This window comes from Lolium rigidum, chromosome 4 (genome assembly GCF_022539505.1).
Source record: "Lolium rigidum isolate FL_2022 chromosome 4, APGP_CSIRO_Lrig_0.1, whole genome shotgun sequence".
Classification (NCBI taxonomy): domain Eukaryota; kingdom Viridiplantae; phylum Streptophyta; class Magnoliopsida; order Poales; family Poaceae; genus Lolium; species Lolium rigidum.
In genome coordinates this window covers 274623760-274642824 of record NC_061511.1, presented here as the reverse complement: position 1 = coordinate 274642824, position 19065 = coordinate 274623760, and the positions used below count along the sequence as shown (strand labels likewise).

The 19065-nt window shown below is 46.8% G+C and overlaps 3 protein-coding genes and 1 pseudogene across 3 annotated transcripts; all 4 read right to left on the bottom strand.

The window, feature by feature from the left end:
* Window positions 1-2028: 2028 nt before the first annotated feature.
* On the bottom strand, window positions 2029-3846 carry LOC124650642 (cytochrome P450 71A1-like). The gene is made up of 2 exons (XM_047190158.1): window positions 2872-3846; window positions 2029-2775 (listed from the first exon to the last, which is right to left on the bottom strand). The coding sequence occupies exons 1-2, from the start codon at window positions 3799-3801 to the stop codon at window positions 2173-2175; spliced, it is 1533 nt and encodes a 510-aa protein (XP_047046114.1). The 5' UTR covers window positions 3802-3846; the 3' UTR covers window positions 2029-2172.
* A 6630-nt stretch (window positions 3847-10476) lies between these two features.
* Window positions 10477-11499, bottom strand: LOC124648809 (annotated as a pseudogene).
* Window positions 11500-12220: 721 nt separating this feature from the next.
* On the bottom strand, window positions 12221-14195 carry LOC124650641. Its single transcript, XM_047190157.1, has 4 exons — window positions 14105-14195; window positions 13666-13828; window positions 13171-13243; window positions 12221-12723 (listed from the first exon to the last, which is right to left on the bottom strand). The coding sequence occupies exons 1-4, from the start codon at window positions 14133-14135 to the stop codon at window positions 12469-12471; spliced, it is 522 nt and encodes a 173-aa protein (XP_047046113.1). The 5' UTR covers window positions 14136-14195; the 3' UTR covers window positions 12221-12468.
* Window positions 14196-14731: 536 nt separating this feature from the next.
* On the bottom strand, window positions 14732-18348 carry LOC124650640 (UDP-D-xylose:L-fucose alpha-1,3-D-xylosyltransferase MGP4-like). The gene is made up of 4 exons (XM_047190156.1): window positions 17865-18348; window positions 17614-17775; window positions 17325-17540; window positions 14732-15391 (listed from the first exon to the last, which is right to left on the bottom strand). The coding sequence occupies exons 1-4, from the start codon at window positions 18333-18335 to the stop codon at window positions 15182-15184; spliced, it is 1059 nt and encodes a 352-aa protein (XP_047046112.1). The 5' UTR covers window positions 18336-18348; the 3' UTR covers window positions 14732-15181.
* Window positions 18349-19065: the final 717 nt, after the last annotated feature.

Genomic DNA, 19065 nt, shown 5'->3' with positions numbered 1-19065 from the left:
ACATGGTGACTAAGGCCATCCTCATCTCTCTTCCAACTTTGCACCTCTGCGCTCTTAAACTTGCGGATGGAGCCATCAAATCATGGATAAAGGTAGAAGAACTAGCATGTGGGGTAAATTGAATAATTTGGCCATCCAAAATCCTTGGTGGCTTGGGATTTAGTTTGCAGGCCAAAGTCCAAAGGCGAGGCATCACTAATCCTATTGCTTACATTGAGGTCATTTTCATCACGTTCTTGCATAAATTTTTCTACAAAGAGAATATCCCTTGGGTCCATCTAATTTGGAGGAGTTACAACAATTTTACTGCACAAGCTGCTAATATCTCTAGCTCTTTTTGGTGGAGAGATATTATAAAACGGTGCTCAAAGTTCAAAAGTATTGCCTCATGCTCGATTGCTTCTGGTGACACCGCCTTTATTTTGAGTAACAAATGGACTACAAGTTTACTCACGACAAAGTTCCCTAGGCTTTGCTCTTTCTTTTGACAAGTTAGCCTTAGTGAAGAATATCCTCGAGCTGGATGACCACATTGATGCTTTTGATCTCCCTTTGTCCACCCAAGCTTTTGAGAACGTTTAGGAATTGAATCTCCTTGTGATCCAAACCAAACCCACCGTGAATTCCGAAGTGAAGGAAGCATGGTCCTATAGTTGGGGCGCCGCTACCAGCAAAAAGTTGAATTTTGAACACATTGGACCCCCACTTTCTCTTATTGAATATGGAAATCAAAATGCACACCCAAGATCAAATCCTTTTTTGGCTTATCTCTAATAACCGCCTAAATGTGAAGGATATGTTGGTAAGGAAAAAACTTAACTCATCGACGATGGCCTCTACCGCCTATGTTATGCCGGTTTAGTGGAAACTGTGGACCATATTTTCTCGAGCTGCAATTTCAGTAGAAAATGATGGCAATCAATCAATATGACGATTAATGATAGTCTGGAATTCCCTCACTTGATTACCACTGCAAGATGCAACTTTGGAAGACCTTTCTTCTTCGAAGTGTTTCCACCACATGTTGGCAGATTTGGAAGCATAGAAACTCTCTCATTTTTTATAATGTATACACCTACTATTAGAGCTTGATCCTTTTCTTTTAAAAGGAAACTCTCCCTTCTTTCTTAAAGAATGGAGGACAACCTGAAATATCCTCTCATTGTCTGGCTAGATGCTTTGCAGTTTTTTTTTTGGGATAAGCCTTTTTTTGTACATTCTTTCTTCCTTCTTGTACATATTTTCACTACTAATAAATTCACTGTCGGAGCCTCCCCTATTGTTTATACTAAAAAAAGAACCATCACACATAAGATGGCATAATTTTTTTACCTTTTGAGTAGAGCTCTTTATTGAATCCATTGTGAATCAATAACCAGAAAAAATACAAATGGATTTTTTTAGAATGGAGAGTTCAAATTGTTTGCCAAAGATCTTAATTACAACCTACAAGAAGAATACCCTGCGCCTTGTGCTATCTTTGTACAAACAAAACACTAATATTGAGTGAAATAGTGTAAATATATATTTGCAATGACAAATGATATTGCAAATAAAAATATATAAATACATCGATATTGTAAAATTTGGTCACATGAATTCTTTCCATCGAGCATGTACAGAGAGTGAAAACGATAGACATGGCAATACACGGGCAGCTACAGCTTCAAATCATGATCTAATGGTTACTATTATCTGATGATGTGAGCGGACTGATGTTGAGAGTGTCATTAATAATTCCGAGTGAGGTTTTTTTGCTTTTATAAAAGCGTGGACTTAATTAAACTAGGAATTTGGATTCACCTTTCTTGCATGTACAATGGGGTGACGTCAGCCATTAGACTTGCCACGTTGGATTTTTGCTTAGTTGACGGAGAGAAGGAAGAAAGAGATGGATGTCTTTTCTTAGCTAAGGGACGATTTCTTATAAAATAGGAGAACACTATTTTTTCCATTGTAGCACTTGTCTTCCCTTACATAATTTCCTAGTAAAAATAATTATTTCTTATTTATTACAAGGGATGTCAATAAAAGTTAATGCATGGTACTATTTATATTTATCGTCCTCTCTACAGGCTTAGAAGTGTGAATTTCGCCCATTGAGCTTAGGCTGAGTAATAAAGGATCGAAAACGGAACCTGAGTCCCTGATTTGAATGTAGTCCACGCATGCTTACCTAGGTGTTACCGCAAGGATCAAAGGTGACTTGAGCGCAGGCGCGAAGCCGCTGGACTCAACAACCTCAAATGAATCAAGGTCCTTGCCCTTGGGCAGCTCCCAATCAAAATGGTACATCATGTTGGCGAGGGTGAGCTCCGCGAGGCGCGTCCCGAAAGCGATACCGGGGCATCCCCTCCTCCCCGCGCCAAACGGTACGTACCGGGGGTCCTTGCCGCTGAAGTCAATGGCCGTATCCAAGAACCTCTCTGGCCGGAAATCCTCAGCGTCCTCCCACCACTCGCCGTCCCTGCCTATCGCCCACGCGTTGATCATCACCTGGGTCTTGGCTGGGATGTGGTATCCATGCAGTTGGGTGTCCTCAATCGACTCGTGCGGGATGAGGGGGATCGGCGGGTGTAATCGCAGCGCTTCCTTCATGGATGCGTGCAGGAGGCTCATCTTTTCCAGCTCCTCCTCGAGGACTCCTCCATGAGCACCAGCTACTTGTCTCACCTCTACTTGAACCTTCTCCATTTCTCTTGGATTCTTAACGAGCTCAGCCATCGTCCACTCTATCGCCTTGTAGATCGTGTCCGTGCCTCCTATGAACATGTCCTGCAATTGATACGAAAATGGATCGATCGTGTTAACACGTACGCCCGTACGTGGTTACAGCCTTACAGGAGATCGACTAGTTCTTGATCGAATTACCAATATGAGCGCCTTGACATCAATCCTGTCCAGCGTGAACCCATGATCACCATCCTTATAGATTGAGAGCAGACTGTCGAGGAGGTCGCCCGCCTCGCGGCTGTCTTCGTTTCCTCGGCTCGCCTCGTGCTCCGCCAGCGTCCTCTCCACCATACCGTCGAGCTCAGCCGCCGTCTTCTTCACCCTCGCGTCGAGACCCGTCGCCCAGTCCACCCACCGGAGCCACGGCAGCACGTCGCCAACGGCGATCGCCCCGAGCAGCTCCGTGAGCTCCTTCATCATGCCGCGGACCATCGCTGGCTCCAGCCCGCCGAGCCTATTCCCGAACGCCGCTCGAGAGATAACGGTGTTGGTCAGGCTGATGATGAGCTCGGTCACGTTGACCGCGGATCCCTCCTCCCGGGCGCTGGCAGCGCGGATCCGTTCCACGAAGCCCGCGGCCTCCTCTAGCCGGAGGGAGCGGAAGGAGTCGACGCGCTTCGCGCTGAGGAGGTGCACGACGGCGATGCGGCGGAGCTGGCGCCAGCGCTCGCCGTAGGTTGCGAAGGCCATGTCCCGGCAGCCGTAGAGCGTGCCGCGAGCCGTGTGTTGCTGTGGTCGGCTGCAGAAGATGTGGTCCTGGGTCCTGAGCACGGCGTCGGCCAGGGACGGCGAGGAGACCACAAGCGTGGGGACGGAGCCGAGGCGGAGGAGGAAGATTGGGCCGTAGAGCCGGGCCAGAGCCTGCAGCTTCCGGTGGTGGTGGCCCCGGCCGAGCTGGTGCAGGTTGCCGATGATGGGTAGCGCCCAGGGAGAAGGTGGCGCTCCTCCACGTACGGCGCCGTCCTTGCCGACGCTCCTAACAACGACGAAGATGCATGAAAGTACGAAGACGAGACAGAGGACTAGGGTAGGATAATCTAGCGTAAGAGAAGCCATGGGCGCCAGCATTATGCACGTGTGTGGATTATTAACAGAGACGATAGAACTGAACTTAAAGCCAGCGTGCCCTTGGCTAGTGTGTATGGACAGGAATTATTAAGCTGATGCTCAGCTGAAAAATCTGTGCAGTGATGCAGAGCCGTGCACGACATGAGGATGCCGACGGATAGAGTGACTGCTTGCTGCAATTCGTCATGCTAGTCTCATGTGCGATTGAATGAATCTATACCTAATAATAAAGGGAGCTAAGGTTTCTGCCAAAATTTTCGTCCAATTTTTTATTGGACGGTTTTACCCTCCCACCAAATTTCATATTACGCACTGTGCCACCGTACCGGTTTGTTCGCTTCTTATTATTAAGTTGAAAAATGGTCCGTTTCCTTTCCTACGATCGCTTCTTCGTTGATCGATCTGTAAAAATGGGCTTTTTGTTGGGCTATTGTTGTGGCCGGCCGACGAATCAGTACAATCGTGACAAATTGAGCGTATAACAAGCCAATGGCTATGTAAAAGGTATGGCTTCATTAGTCCCACACCGCTTTATTATAAGAAGTCTCACTGGTACATATAGGCAGATTATTTGGATGTCAACAAGCCGATGAAGGACGGCGAGCGAGAGAGAAAAGATCACCGATGCTCAGATGAAAGGAAACAAGCAGTCGATCCTGTCGTTGAGCACCTACTAACGGAAACTGGGAGAGGACGCCTCGGCGCATCAGAAAAAATGAGGGCAGCTAGCTGCTGATGGGAAAATCGAGATCCCTGCCGGAGCGGCTGGCCTGCTGCGAAAAACGAGGCCGAGGGAGGGGAGGGTACCTGCCGGAGCGGCTGGCGAAAAACGAGTCCGAGCGGACGCGGTTGCTGGAGGAGCACCGAGAACGAAGGAGACGGTCGCGTCGAGCGCCAGCTCGAGGAAGAGTGCGCAGAGGACCGGCAGAGGCTCGCCAGCCGGCGGCGGGGCGGGACCAGTCGCGCGGAGCAGGCAGGGATGCATGTGGAGGCTATGGAGCAGGCACGAACGCGGGCTCGAGCGAGGGAGGTCGAGGGAGAGAGGCTCGGGGTCAGGGCAGGATGCGTGTGGGGGGAAATAGTGGAGAGGTGGGAGGACTTAAACGCGAAAACATATAAGTAGATGTGTTTTCTGGAAACAGCCGGCAGCGGGGGTGGGAATGCAAAAAGGCCAGGGGCACCGGTTGGGGTTGCTAGGGTTTCTCTCTGGGCTGGGCTAGGTTTGGCCGGCTGGGCCTTGCTGGGTCTTCTCTTAAAAAAACATCTCCCTGTTATTTTTTCTGCTTGTTTTAAAATCATTTGCAACTTTTATATAAGAAAATAGAGTTTTCGTTTGGGGATAAAATGAGAGAATAATTTTAGCAACAAAATAGAGTTTAATAAAATAATTTTGGAGTTCAAAAGGCCTTGGACTTTGCTAGCCAGTTGGATATTTGGGACTGCTTAGTGTCGTAAATTTGCGACATCCTTTGATATTGACTCACCAAACCTAGCCCATTTGCCAGCCAATAAAAAACAGTTCTAGCTATAAATTCGTTTAGATTTACCTAAATAAAATTAAAGGGTGATGACCACCATCATTAACGTCTGCGGTTTTACAAGTCGGTCAAACAAGGGCCTTGCATCTAATATTTTTAGAATTAATTATGTTTGTTATCAATAGAAGAAAATCTGATCAACATCGACGATGGTGACTAAGTAGAGAAGTGTCAATATGGATGGTGACTAGAAGATGGATTTTTGCTGCCGTTTTGACGTGTTTGGTTTGCTGCTACAAATGATGTAGCATGACTATTTTTTTTTGTAATACTTCTTCATTTTTTTGGTTGTGTGTAACCATATTACCACTAGGGCACTGCTCTGCTGCGTGATGGAGAAGTATTAACACGGATGGTTTACTTAAGTTTTTAGTATTTATTTATCCCGATGCAACGCACGGGCACTTTTGCTACTAGAGTATAAATTCTGAAACTTAGGTATCTCTTTTTTTTTTCGGCAAGGTAATTCCCGTAGCGAGAATGGAGTTTCTACAACGATCGCAAACCCTTAGATAGAATCATAATTAAAATCAGAATAAAAACCCATTTTGTAACCAACAATTGATCTTGGTTAGGATGATTAACTGAGCTCATCCAAAAACTCTGCTGATACATTCACATATATAATTAAACGTTTCATAAGTAGCAAACTAAATTTCTTGTTATTAGAACTAACAACTTCCACAGGTTCGAAATCATTTAATCCATAATCATGGGCAAATGCATAAATATACTCCTGAAGGAGTAGTGGGTAGACAAAGTATTGTTGATGAGATTTGTGTTTTTCTGAATATCCTTTGAATTTTTTCATTTCGATTTCTACTTGAATCAGAGAGAATAAGCATTTCTTGGTTAGGCTATCCTCATAGCGAGGGCGTTCACGCGGCGGCGCGTCCAGAAAACACCCTCGCGTTCGCGCGGCGGCTGTCGTGCCGCGCCGGCGCGCCCCTTCCTCCCTCCCCTAGCCCTTCTCTGTGTGGTCTCCTCTCCGCCAACGCCGCCCGGAGCGTCGCCGGGCAAAGCCCCTGCGGCGCGACGGCGGTGGCAGCCTTCCTCAGCATGGCGATCGGGGTGCGGCGGCGTACCTCCACTCCTTTCAAGCGGCAGCGATCCGAGATGGCGGCGACTGGGGAGATCACGCATCAGCAACGTTCGTGGTGGTCGTTGGCCCCGAGCCCTTTGGGCCTCGGCGGGTGGCGGCGCTGCCGACCTTCGGTGGTTGCAGGGTTTCCTCTTGGCTATCTCTGAGTCACAGAGGGCATCCGGGATCTGATCCAGGTTTGGTGGTGGTGGCTTCCTTCTTCGCCGGAAGAGGTCGGCTGGTTGCTGGGGTGGCGGATCACGAGATCCGTCTACTCCAGCGATGAAGATCTAGTCGACGACGAGCTAGCGGTGAAGGGGCCACCGGTGAAAACCGCGCCTTGACATTGTTTGCGCTGGATGATGGCGGCGGCTATTGGCGCCATTCCCTTGCGAAGGCATCATCTTTGTTGGCCTCTCCGTTTGCTCTTACTGAGTTGGGGACTCGCGGCTGTCGGTGAAAACCGTGCCACGATTGGCGGGTGATGCCGGCGTTAAGCGTCGCTTCCTTCTTGAAGGCATCATCGTCGCAGTCTGCGTCTACTCACTCATGCTGCTCCGGGGAAACCCTAGATCCGGGTCTCCCTGATCTGATGATGACGGCGCTTCCTGTCAAGGTAATGGCCTTCATGGTCACCCCTTCATCGCTCTTGTAGGCATAGCGAGTTGTCGCTGGAAATGTGGCTTCGAGTTGATCTTTATATCTCTCTTGTAAGGCTTTGCGATAATTTAATAAAAACAAGTTGTGTGCATCTTTTGGATGCAGAGGCTGGGGCGATGCTTCCATTTTAAAAAAAAAACATTTCTTGATTTATCAAATGATGATACATAGTGCAATATGGTCAGGGTGTTGCATTTTTTTGAGGAGTGCTCCGGTGCTCTCCGACACTTTTTTGCACGCTTCCTAAAGCAAACTGATGGCTGTGATTAAGGGAGCAAATCCCACCGAAGTTTTAACAGTTTAAATCCACGCCTTACCGGACGAAGACCGCAGCTTGCAACTACCCACGTCCCACGACCCCCACTACTCGTTCTTGTGGCTGCCAAATTAAGTCAAGGCCGCTGCCGATGGCCGGACCTGCAGGCTGCAGGATATGGACTCAGTAGTTACGGTCAAGTGGCTGATCATCATTCATAAATTGGTCCTTCATGCAAACGGGAATACGTTGTTACTGAGCGCGGGAGAAGCCATGCCGACGTTGGTTCGAGGCGGCCGTGCCGGCGTGCCGCGGTGGTCGCGCTGGCCGGCTTCTCTCATGGCGACGCGGACATCATGGCCGCAAGGGGTCGAACATCACTCACATGCGAGGATGGATCGTTGGTGCTGGGTAGTTGCACGTGCAACAGTTCATGTCTCGCAAGTAACGGCTATGGATGGACATTGACCAGATTACCTATTCTTTAATGAAAGCAGGTGGTTTAGTTCTTCTAATCACAGCCTTTAATCTTTGCTTTGAAAATCGTGCAAAAACAAACTTCCAAAAAGCACCGGAGCACAAGCCTTTTTTAATACAAACCCTGGAAAGATAGGTAGTCTAATCCACGGATCTTTTTACGGTCCTTTCCTATCCAATTAGTTCATGTTTGTTCGAAATTACAAAAGAGAACAAAACACAAAAAAAAATTAGCAGGCCAATTGCTCTTTTGACTTTGGAATACATCCCCTTTATCAATATACTGCTTCTTTGACACATTCAATCCATAATATCCCTTATTCAATTGTCAGTCGCGAGAGGTTTCGCCAGTTTCTTGTTCAGTGACCCGACAGTTCGTCGTCTTCTCCGTTGTCGGCTGGTGGCGTGGGGGCTACCGGTGTGGCTTTTTAATAAAGGTGACGGTCGTACGATTTCTCTTGTGCAAAGATGAAGATCTGCGTGAGGCATGTCCTTCTTAATCTGACTATATTGCCATTTGTTACATCTTGATATGTCCATATTGTCATACATAACTTTGGACATACACAAGATATGTATTCCGATCTCTTCTGTAGAATTCTCGGTATGTCCATATTGTCATTGTAACCGATACAATTTTTTCTTGTTTTTCAAGTTTAAATTGGTGGAGTGAGCAGCTACTCTTTAAAGGATCTGTGGGCATGGAAAAACGAAAGAGTTGTGCTCCGTTGCGAAGAAAAGAATGTGACACATGACCTCCAAAAATCCAGTTCCTTTCAAAGGTGATCTACAATTATCAGACTGCCAAACACGTGATGTAGGATGACTACCTATGTTTTTTTTATTCCACTCTTTGTAGTGACTTCATGTCAGTTTGATGTTTTAGACAGCTGCGTGCATCCTAATTATGCAGAAACTGGATGTATTAATTGAAACTTTGAGTAATAAAACACCCTTTATAGAAAAAAAAATACGTGATGTGGATACACATAGATGACACTAACTATAGCAAAGTGTCAGTAGGCGTGGCAGTCAGTGACTCTGCTACAGGCCCATTCTCGTAACTCTACAGGCTACGTCAAGCGGCCACATGACTAGCTATGAAAGGATAGACATGACCATATTCAAGGATGACAGTGGGAAGGCTTATCCATAAAATCTTAATTACGAGGACAACATCTAACTCCACATCGGCCACTTAACTGATGACTACCTTGTTATGACCTATGCGATGCGGAGGTTTCTCATAAGGGAGTACGGAGTACCTACAATTAAGTTCATGCACTCTTTTAGCTTGATGGCACCTAGGGCACGATAAGGGCATGCACAATGGTAGAGAAAGCATGTCTTCTTTTAGACTTTCACATCATCTAGATAGAATAAGTCATATAATGCATTATCTTTTATTGTCACCTCTAGCAATTAATGATATATAACTATTTTTAATACTCCGTAAGAAATTGATTTGCTAAGGGAAGATATATGGTACTCCCTCCGGTCTCTTTTAATTGACTCGGATTTAGTATAACTTTGTACTAAATTTGAGTCAATTAAAAAAGAACAGAGGGAGTACAACGCATAAAATAGCATTTTCTTAATTTTTTAAGAGACGATGTATTAGCTAAGAGAAGTCAGCCTTCTTCTTTTTTTTACCTCAGGCTGCATGGAACACCCTGCTGGCTCATCGGCTCACCCCGCCACATCGGTCATGGGACCCTGGGAAACAGACACTGGGGATCCCTGCGTTGGAGGGAAAGACATCCTGATCCACGGTGCTCTTCTCCCAGAGCACATTCATGCTCCCACTTCAAAGCGTAGGTTCATTCATCTTCATGGCTGACCGGTGACCGGTAGAACCATTCCGAGCTGAGAGACTCGAGGTACGTGTGGCTGCCACTGACAGTAGGTGGGTTGCCCGTTGAGGGTCCATACTACAGCGTCATGTTCCTGCTCTGGTCCTGCGTGTCGATCTACTGGCACTCCGAGAGGTGGACAGATTCTTGAAAAACTGAAGTTGCTATAAGTTGATTACATTTCGTAGATACGGACTTGTAGACATTTTACACGCATTGGGGGTGAGTTGTATAGGCCAGATGTAGGTGTTAGCAGAGTTCTGAATGTTCAGTGTTGAGTTTGTTACTTTGTTCTCAAATCACATAGATACCTCTGTCGCTTGTGTTACCTGCTCCAGGTGTAATAGCTTCAGAACACTTTGGCTGCACTTCCATCCCTTGGCATGTGGTCTGGTATCGAAATTGTATTAATTGATACTGGTGCCGATTCACCTCTCTATCTGGGCAACCAGTTCGACCTGGACATGCACAACTACAGCAGAATGTGGGATATAATTCAACATGCCGTTCTGAATTTCATACACTTGAACTGTAGTGCTAGCACAACGTTTAGGTCATATGAACAGAATGGATCTATATTTCTTTTAGCGAAAGAATGGATCTATTAATATCTACCAATAATTAAAGTAATCAATGACATATAATCTGGAAACAGGACTGCAGTTCAATTCTGTATACGACAGTTATATCGTGTTTCTTTACAATTGGATCAAGGATTTACATGGATCGATCATCCAAGCTCTGCCATTAAACAGTTTTAATTACATCGTCGTTTCTACGATAGGAAAGCAGGAGTTCGACTGAACTGTTTTACACTCGTTGTGCGTTCCACATCGCCACTGGGATGTTGAGTACGTTCTTCTCTGGTGCCGTCGGTGGGATGAAACTGAGCGGAGTCGCCTTCTTTCTCGGCAACGCGACGGCGGCGGCGGGAGCAGCGAACCATGGGTGTTTGAGCGCCTTGGCCGCCGTGAGTCTCTTGTCGGGGTTGCACATGAGAAGCCCTTGCAACACCTGGAACCCTTCCTCTGACAGCTTGTCTTCGGGGAACAGATCCCGCAGCCTGTTGTGCTCGTGCCCCGCCGGTAGCGGTAGCAGCTGCAGCGCCATGGCGAGCGGCAGAGAGTTGAACCCCGGCCACGTCCTCTCGTCCGGCATCCCGAGCACTCGGATTATGCTCCACAGCTGGGATATCTCGTCTACGCAGCCATCTTCACCGAGGAACAGAGCCTTGCCACCGGCGAGCATCTCGGCCATGACGCAGCCGAGCGACCAGGTGTCGACGAGCGCGTCGTAGTCGGGCTTCTGCAGCAGCATCTCCGGCGCTCATGCAGCAGCTTCTGCAGCAGCATCTCCGGCGCTCATGTCGACGTGGCGGGCGTGCATCAGCTTGGCCCCGGTCAGCAGCTTCCACATGAATGCGCGCACCGTCGACTCCGGCAGCGGCGGGCCGTGGCGCCTGTCCCAGAGGAAAGCGTGGAGGCTCGGCCCGGCGACGTGCTCCATGACGAGGGAGAGGCCGCCGGTGGTTCTCGGGTCGGGCGCCAGGCCCTCGAAGCCGACCACGTAAGGGTTCCCGCTGCAGGCCCCGAGGAACCCGGCCTCGCGCAGGAGCTCGGCGGCGCTGGTCGCGGACGGCGAGGTTAGGCGCTTGATGGCGACGGTCTTGCCGGTGGCGCGGTTGCGCGCCATGACGACGGCGCCGAAGCCGCCCTCGCCGAGGCAGGCCACATCTTCGTACTCGTACTCGTCGGCGCGGCTCCTCTTGCGGCAGGTCGTCGATCCTGGGGCGGTCGTCGCGTTGCCGGCGGCAGGTCGCTTGCGAGCGGGCATGGCGCTCGGTCGACGACGCGCGGCTTGGTTGGTAGGGAAAGCACGCGCGATCTAGAGACGGAGTGGAGGGAGACGGCGGCGTGCTTGGATTGGAAAGCAGGCAATCTTTGGAAGAGCTGTACACGTCTCACTGTGGATCGGCGGCACCTATATATACACGCAATGGCGAATTGGCGATCGACATGGAAGTGAAACCCTGACCTCGAGTCGGATTTCAAGTTGGAACAGAAGGCGGCAAATGTTTGGAGTTTCGACAGGTTGCATGACCATCTTGCGATCGGATTCAGTACTGCAAGGCCGTTTCGTTCCCGTGCAGCCTGCGTTTCTGTTTGCACATCTGCAAGGTCCTCGATCGACTCGGACAACCAGCTCCCGGCCGGCGCCGCTGCCCTCTACTCTACGTCTGCATGGCGGCGTACGTAGGTGCGTGTCTTCCGTGTTGCACGCCCTTCGTGCATGCCTGCGCACCAGCTACTCGTCTCACCTCTGCTTGAACCTTTTCCATTTCTCTTGGATTCTTGACGAGCTCGGCCATCGTCCATTCGATCGCCTTGTAGATCGTGTCCGTGCCCCCTATGAACATGTCCTGTCCTGCCATTGATACGAAAAGGATCGATCGTGTTAACAACATGTCATGCCTATGAACATTGTGATGCTAGTCTCATGGGCCATCTCGACAGCTAGGAATGATCTCATCTTCAAAAGTAGCTTTAAAAGCCCCAATCTGAATTGGTTTCTGAATATTTCTGAATTTGAGTTACAGTCGCATAATCATACTTGGAGCGTGTTACATGAAGAGCATAGGAATGTCACATCAAGTTTTAATATACTATACATCTTTACAGATTTTACAATCTGAACACAACTGAACCACCATATAATTGTATAGTTAGTTCGTTACTATTCGAGAGTCGACACATTATTGTTCTGTGGCTAGCAGTACAGTAACAATTTTGTCATTGTGCCTGCTCATAGCTTGTTGGTCTTGGCAAGGTATACAACGGCGCCAGAGGTGGCCAAAGGAATGACCATGTCGTCGGAGAAGGACTTGAGGCCCGGGATGATCCTCTTGGCGAGGAGCGCGCACACCGGGGCGCCGAAGAGGACCACCAGCACGTCGAGGGCGGCCTTGCCGAAGGTGAAGCTGTCCATCGTGATGATATTCTCGGTGATCTTCATGAAGTCCGTCTTGCTCAGGTTTGCTGTACCGTTGGGGTGAACGGCCTGCACCAGAGGGAAAGCCAAATCAGTTCTCCTTCATTCCTATGACATTTCACTGGCCATATCTGTTGTACACGGGCCATTGCCCATAAACTTCCTTGGCCTTACTGCTTGTGCTTCCCTATCGTCTTGGCGTGTTTATATGATTTTCGAAATGCATGATTTCATTAAGAATTTCTACAAACTGCATGGGTGCATGTCCCTCCAAGACCTTAACTTTCAACATGCTTGTGCAATGGGAGAAAATGTTACTGCAGAGATGGACTTAATCAAGGTGAGCACTTGTTACATGTGATGCATTGCTTGCCCTCGTTGTCATGGCATCCAGTACGAATTTGTAGCAGTTTCGAAAGATTTGAAACGAAAGAAAGATGCCAAACTCTGTTTAGAAGCTATGCAAAAGAAAGCAGAGGAACTTCCTTCGTTCTAAAAAAAAAGGGTATATCTGACCTTGTACGCATCCTCAAGTCTCTTTTTCGATGGCATCTTGTACTGCAGCTGCCCTCGTTCTTCACAGAACATTCTGAAGAAGAATGAAAATAACAGGTAGAGGTTAGTATTAGGTATTTTTTCTTGAAACAACCGTTGCTGAAGCATGAAGATCCTGTATTTTTAAGGTAAAGGTGGAGTTGTTTCTATATACTCCACCTTTACCTTAAAACTTCTCAATGAGTACTTAAACTTTTCAATGAGGAATCAACGGTATGCTATGAATCTTTTTTTTTTTTTGACTAAAGTATGCTACGAATCTGACCCAGCTAATCTACCTGTTTATACTCATGACGTTTTATCCGGAAAACCTAAGGAATCACATGAGAATTAATGAATGTATCTAATAATTCAACTATAATACAAATCTGTACTACTCTCTGAAATAAATATTTTTGAGGCTGATAAAGAGGTACTGCACAACGTTGTTCTCCAGGTTGTGAGATGAAAGCTTACTCGATGAGTTCATAAATGGCATGGTAGAATTCGTCGAAGGATTTTGCGCTCTGGACTTTAGTCTCGTAGTTTTTCGCCATAAAATTGATGAGCTCCTTGGCCTCACTAGGTTTAGGCACAACCTTGCCGTCCTTATCGGTCTTCTGCGTCGCCTGCTCGGCACCTGCCATAAACATTATCCATGCTAAAATCTCCGTTCAATAACTTGGACCTCACTCGAAGGAATTTCACGGCAGTAGTTGAATTTCCAGGGGAGTCAAGTGAGGTTCCCGCGTTACAAACAGAGTCTAGCTATCTAGGCGTACGAGTTATTACAAAATATAGTGCCATCTTGCAATGCAACAATGGATATAAACCAAACCAAACCAAACTAGCATGCATTTGAAGAGATGATTTGCCCAAGATTTTCTTGGGCATGAGCCGGTAGTGTTCATCATACCTTGCTTCGCCTTGGCGACGACCTGACCCATTGATCCTCGTCGACGCAGATGGCTGGGTTGGTTTTCCTGTCGCGACGAGAAAGAAGAAAGATGGATTTGTGTGCACATGCAAGCACGGGGGCAGGGGTAGCATATATGTGTGAGCCGTTGCTCCACCGGTGTTCTTTGTGTGAGGCCAAGGCAACGGCATTGCTCCTACGGAAAGCAAAGCTGGGAGGCATCAAGGAAAAGGGTCCTACAACAGTAGCCACTCTGGCTTCGGCCGACGCTAGCTTGATTCCACTAATCTAATTGCAGGCGTTCTGCTGATAAGAAGACCAGATTCTCAGGCGTGCGATTTATAGAAAAGATAAGAATGTTCAATGGTAGGGAACTCGCATCCTCATTTTGGCACGTTCCTTGTGAAAGTGGACGAATGATTTTCCACAGTGCCCTTCTGGAACCAGGAAACAATATACAAATTACATAAAGAATACATTTCAATGCCCCTCAGATGGAGAGATATTCCAGTGTTCGAATAGGAGCCTGGCGTTTCAACCAGATCTTCGAAAGAGATGATGAATGACATATTCCACAAAATGATCAGAAACGGGTATCATCATCGGACTGCGAATGCAAATTGAAGATACACGACACTCAATGGACATCTATTTGAAATTGATGACAAGCAATAACGTAAAAGGACCCTGGACTAAACAATGATACACTGCTTTCCAGTAATAATTATACAGCCTCACAAAATTACTATGATATACAAAATGAACGAATCAATGGATGTGCACAATATTGTAGCTACACTACCTCCTCCTTCCTGCCCTAAGGTCTGACTGATCTCCTCAAACCAGCCATTTTCGTTACAAGTGTGTTTCTAAAGACAAACTACACCAGTAAAGGTAACTCCCGAGGGGGTCTTAATGTACAAACAGAGTCTTCAGCTTTCAGATATCACATTCAGTTGTTGCATTCCATTAGGTGGACGGAAGATCATCCAAAATCTGGTTCAGCAGCCCCTGCTACCAGCTACAAAATTGTGGCCCTGTAGCAAGGAGAGATGTACTTTAGCCATTACAGCTTGTTCATAGTTTACCAAGTGGTGACTCATCACTGTGTTCATCCACCAGCCAGAGCTTATGATCGCGGAAGCGCTTTATCTTCTTTTCAAACCCGGTTATGTAGTTGTTATGTATAATGACATGTTTGCCCTTCGTCTCCTTGACCCATGTTTTATTCTTGAAATATAGACCTCCAGTTGGAAAAGCAGATTGGGGTAGTAGATACACATCCACCTGCAAGCATTATCCTATATTAGTAGTTTTAGAAAGGACATATGCTTGGAGACAACAATCCACAAAAATATTCTGGAAAACAGAATAAAACACTTTGCCGTATACCATGCCTTGTTTCTGTCCATGAAAGGCCTCCAGAAGAAGATATTCCCATAACGTAAATCAAAAACTTAAATGCAGCAATGATATTGATAGAAAAAACCAGTAAACATGATATATTTACAGAAAGTTCGTAATCGTACATGACATAGAAGTTACCAATAAATATGATATATTTACAGAAAGTTCGTAATCATACGTGACAATATGACATAGCAGTTATGAACTTCCTTTTACTTACTCCCTTAGAAAGGTTATTATTGAACAATTACACATTAAAAACTGCAAAGCTTAGGACAACCAATGCATGTCTATTGAAGTCCACATTGAAGACAACAACTTAAGTCGCGTTTGACATTGCGGTGGATTATGGTAATCATGTTTGTCGACCAACCAGATTTTTCCCAATTTAGTGTTTGTTTCATCCACTTCTGCCAACTTTTGTGGCTAAATTTCAACAGCAAATTATAAGATAAGCACAGCACAGCACAATACAATATAATACAAGTACACAACACAGTTTAGCAACTACAAACTGTGGCTTAGAAGCTAAAACCAAGATCATGCTCAAACAGTTACTCCAGTCCAACATTATACGGTATTGTTTCATAAGCACATGACACCAACAGCTCAAAGTAGCATTCAAGAACAGCATATTAGAGATTGGGGGCCACAATGCTACTAAAATCTGCAATATACATACCACGAGGAATGAATGGATTTTAGACAATGTTTCAGATGGAGATAAGAGCTGATCAAGACGGAGATCAAACAAAGTGGAATAAATTTGAAGAACAAATATCAAGTCAAAGAGAAACGTTAACTACTTTACCATGCAGAGATAAGCATTTACACTCTGCTTCCAAGTTCAAAAGATTAATCTATTTGGTGTGTTTCATGATGTAGTTATAATTTTGTTGTATATACGAATGATTAACTCTTATATCCTAATCTCCTAACCTTGCACAATACGATTTTAAAAAGCGTTCCCTACTAGCCTAGGGAGTTCAGAGTGCGACATGCTGATATATCGGCCAATATTGTGATTTCGGTTGGTTACCGATACTGAATACCGACGGATATTTTGGCCATATCACTCTTTTCAGGCCAAACCAATATGAGCGTGATATCTGACATTTTGAACAATGTCCCACCAGGACACAAGCCTGATCACTGTCTACTTCCTGTGTGCGGCCTCGGCAGATTTGGTACAGAATCCTATGCATGACATCTGACTCAAACTCTTATCTTTACACTTTAGTATGATGACCTTGCAAAGTAAACAGAATTTAAACCAATCTTGACTGGCTTAGGGAGTTATAAACTGACCTAAACTACAAAGCATACACCAAAACCGATTTAAATTTTAAGCAGCCCTGAACGCATTGGCCAACCTTGTGCCACATTTTTTCAAGCAAAGAAACAAATGCATACACTCAGTTTAATCAAATGCAACAAATAAATTTCAACACTTGCATGCCACAAGAAATAAAGTTTGTTTCATGATGTAGTTACCATTTTTGTTGTACTAATTCATGATGTATGAATGATTAACTCACAACTATTCAGTGCTAAAACACAATTGTGTTCAAACATTTCATATGTAAACAAGCTGTACATTAGTCAAAAGTGATCTCAAGATTTGAGTTCCTTGGTTCTTCAACTGACTTAGACCACAAAGCAATATATTAAAACAAATTTACATTTTAAGCTTCCCTGACCCAATTAATCAGTTAACTCAATGCCACTAGTTTGTTCAAACAAAAATGCATTCGAACAGTTCAGCCAAATGCAACAAAACGAAGTTCAAATAAAATACTTGGATGCCTCTAACCTGGCCGACAGTCTTTAGCAAAGCCCAGTTGAATGCTGGCTGATCATTTGATTTCACTTTCTTTGACCAGGGCTGCTCCTTGAGCTCCTCGATCCACTTCCTCAGCAACAGCTTTGCCCCTTCTGTTGGCTGCAGGTAGATCATACAGCTACAAATGTACGGCCGCCCCTTCTTACCTGGCGGCGGCAGAGCATGTGAATGATCTAGTGGCTTCACCTGCACCGACAACCCCAACATCATCAGATACTATTCCAACAGTCCCAGTTACAAACACAGCGATTATACATACATCAGTCATATCGTCCATGAAGTACACGTCGTGAGTGCCGACGATATATGGAAACGGGTCGGCAAGCCAGACCATGTCGACGTCGTTGTACATGACAGCGTACCCCAGCTCAAGAATCTGCAGCAGGTGCCGCGGCCGCCGCGAGGTGAAGTTGAAGAACCCCTGCACATGTTCATACGCCGAGCAGGCGCGGTCACGCACATGGACATTTCATCGAACAGCTCGCGGTTCAAGCAGAAATTTCCGCTAACCTGGGATCCGAACTTATGAGCGGCCTGGGCGTCGGGCGCGGGGGGCACGAGGACGGCGTGGCCGGGCCACGCGGCATTGATGCGCTCGAGGGTGTCGTAGTCCTCGGCGATGACGAGCACCTGGTCGGCGCGGCCGGCGCGGCGGACGCTGATGAGCCAGTTGGAGAGGAAGGGGAGGTAGGGCCCGGAGACGGCGGCGAGGATGATGGTGCCGTTACCGGCCGCCGCGGCGAAGGCTGCGGCGTCCTGGAGCGTGTAGGAGCGCCACGGGGAGGCCGGGGCGGCGTGGCGGGGCGGCCCCCAGGGGAAGAGGAGGGCGAGGAGGAGGAGGAGCGCGAGAAGGGAGAAGAGATAGGGGAGCGTGAGGAGGGGGAACGGCCGGGATGGAAGGCCTGCGTTGGCTGCGGCGGCGGAGATGGGGAGGGAGTCGGCGCCCGGCGGCTTCTGGTGCGGCCGCTGGTGGAGCGACATTGCCAGAGATCGGAGTTTCTGGAGATGTGGGACACTGGGAGGAGAGTGTGACTCGCCTCTGTACTTTGCAAAAACTTGATCTTTTTGCCTTCTTTTACTTTGTGGCTTTACATTTTGTGTCTGTTTTCTTTGGCAGTTGATGATTTGTCCTCTTTTACTTTGTGTTTCATTTTTTGCCCCTGTTTTCTTTTGGCACTTGATGATTTGCCCTTCTGCATAAAATTCCTCGTCACAAAACGGGCCTCCGTGGATTGATCTATTGCGAAAACGCAAGGGGCCTGATTGGTTGGTCGCAGCATTTTCGTGCATCGGGCGAGATTTTCTCTGTAGAGTCATGTTTAACTGGGCCAAAGTCTATATATCTAAATGGGAGTTTGTTTGATTCCTAACAAAAAAAATCAGCTTGTTTGTGCGTCTTGGTTGCCAACTAAGCTGCAATGTGCGTGTGAACTACGCATGTTGGCCTAACTGGTAATCTACATGATGTAGTTCTAGCTACCACTTCTCCCAAGTGGTGACATTACCCCTCATCAATTCGAGCCAAGAGGCACCATAACATCAAATCAAACTAACAAGCATGACTATTATAACATCGTTCGGTCCTAGCTAATTTCAAATAGGTTTAACACAACAAGTTAAGCCCTAACTAAGCACAAATGGTAATTTAGAGCGCACAACTAGTCGAGTCATACACACAACTGAGAGTAGTTCATAACACATGACACATCAC

Coding starts and splice junctions, on each gene's coding strand:
- LOC124650641 (XM_047190157.1), bottom strand. CDS start 14,135: ATGGGTCAGGTCGTCGCCAAGGCGAAGCAAG. Junction 13,244..13,665: donor GCCATTTATGAACTCATCGA/GTAAGCTTTCAT, acceptor ATTCTTCTTCAG/AATGTTCTGTGAAGAACGAG. Junction 12,724..13,170: donor GACTTGAGGATGCGTACAAG/GTCAGATATACC, acceptor CCTCTGGTGCAG/GCCGTTCACCCCAACGGTAC.
- LOC124650640 (XM_047190156.1), bottom strand. CDS start 18,335: ATGTCGCTCCACCAGCGGCCGCACCAGAAGCCGCCGGGCGCCGACTCC. Junction 17,541..17,613: donor TCATGGACGATATGACTGAT/GTATGTATAATC, acceptor TTGTCGGTGCAG/GTGAAGCCACTAGATCATTC. Junction 15,392..17,324: donor TGCTAAAGACTGTCGGCCAG/GTTAGAGGCATC, acceptor TAATGCTTGCAG/GTGGATGTGTATCTACTACC.
- LOC124650642 (XM_047190158.1), bottom strand. CDS start 3,801: ATGCTGGCGCCCATGGCTTCTCTTACGCTAGATTATCCTACCCTAGTC. Junction 2,776..2,871: donor ATGTCAAGGCGCTCATATTG/GTAATTCGATCA, acceptor TATCAATTGCAG/GACATGTTCATAGGAGGCAC.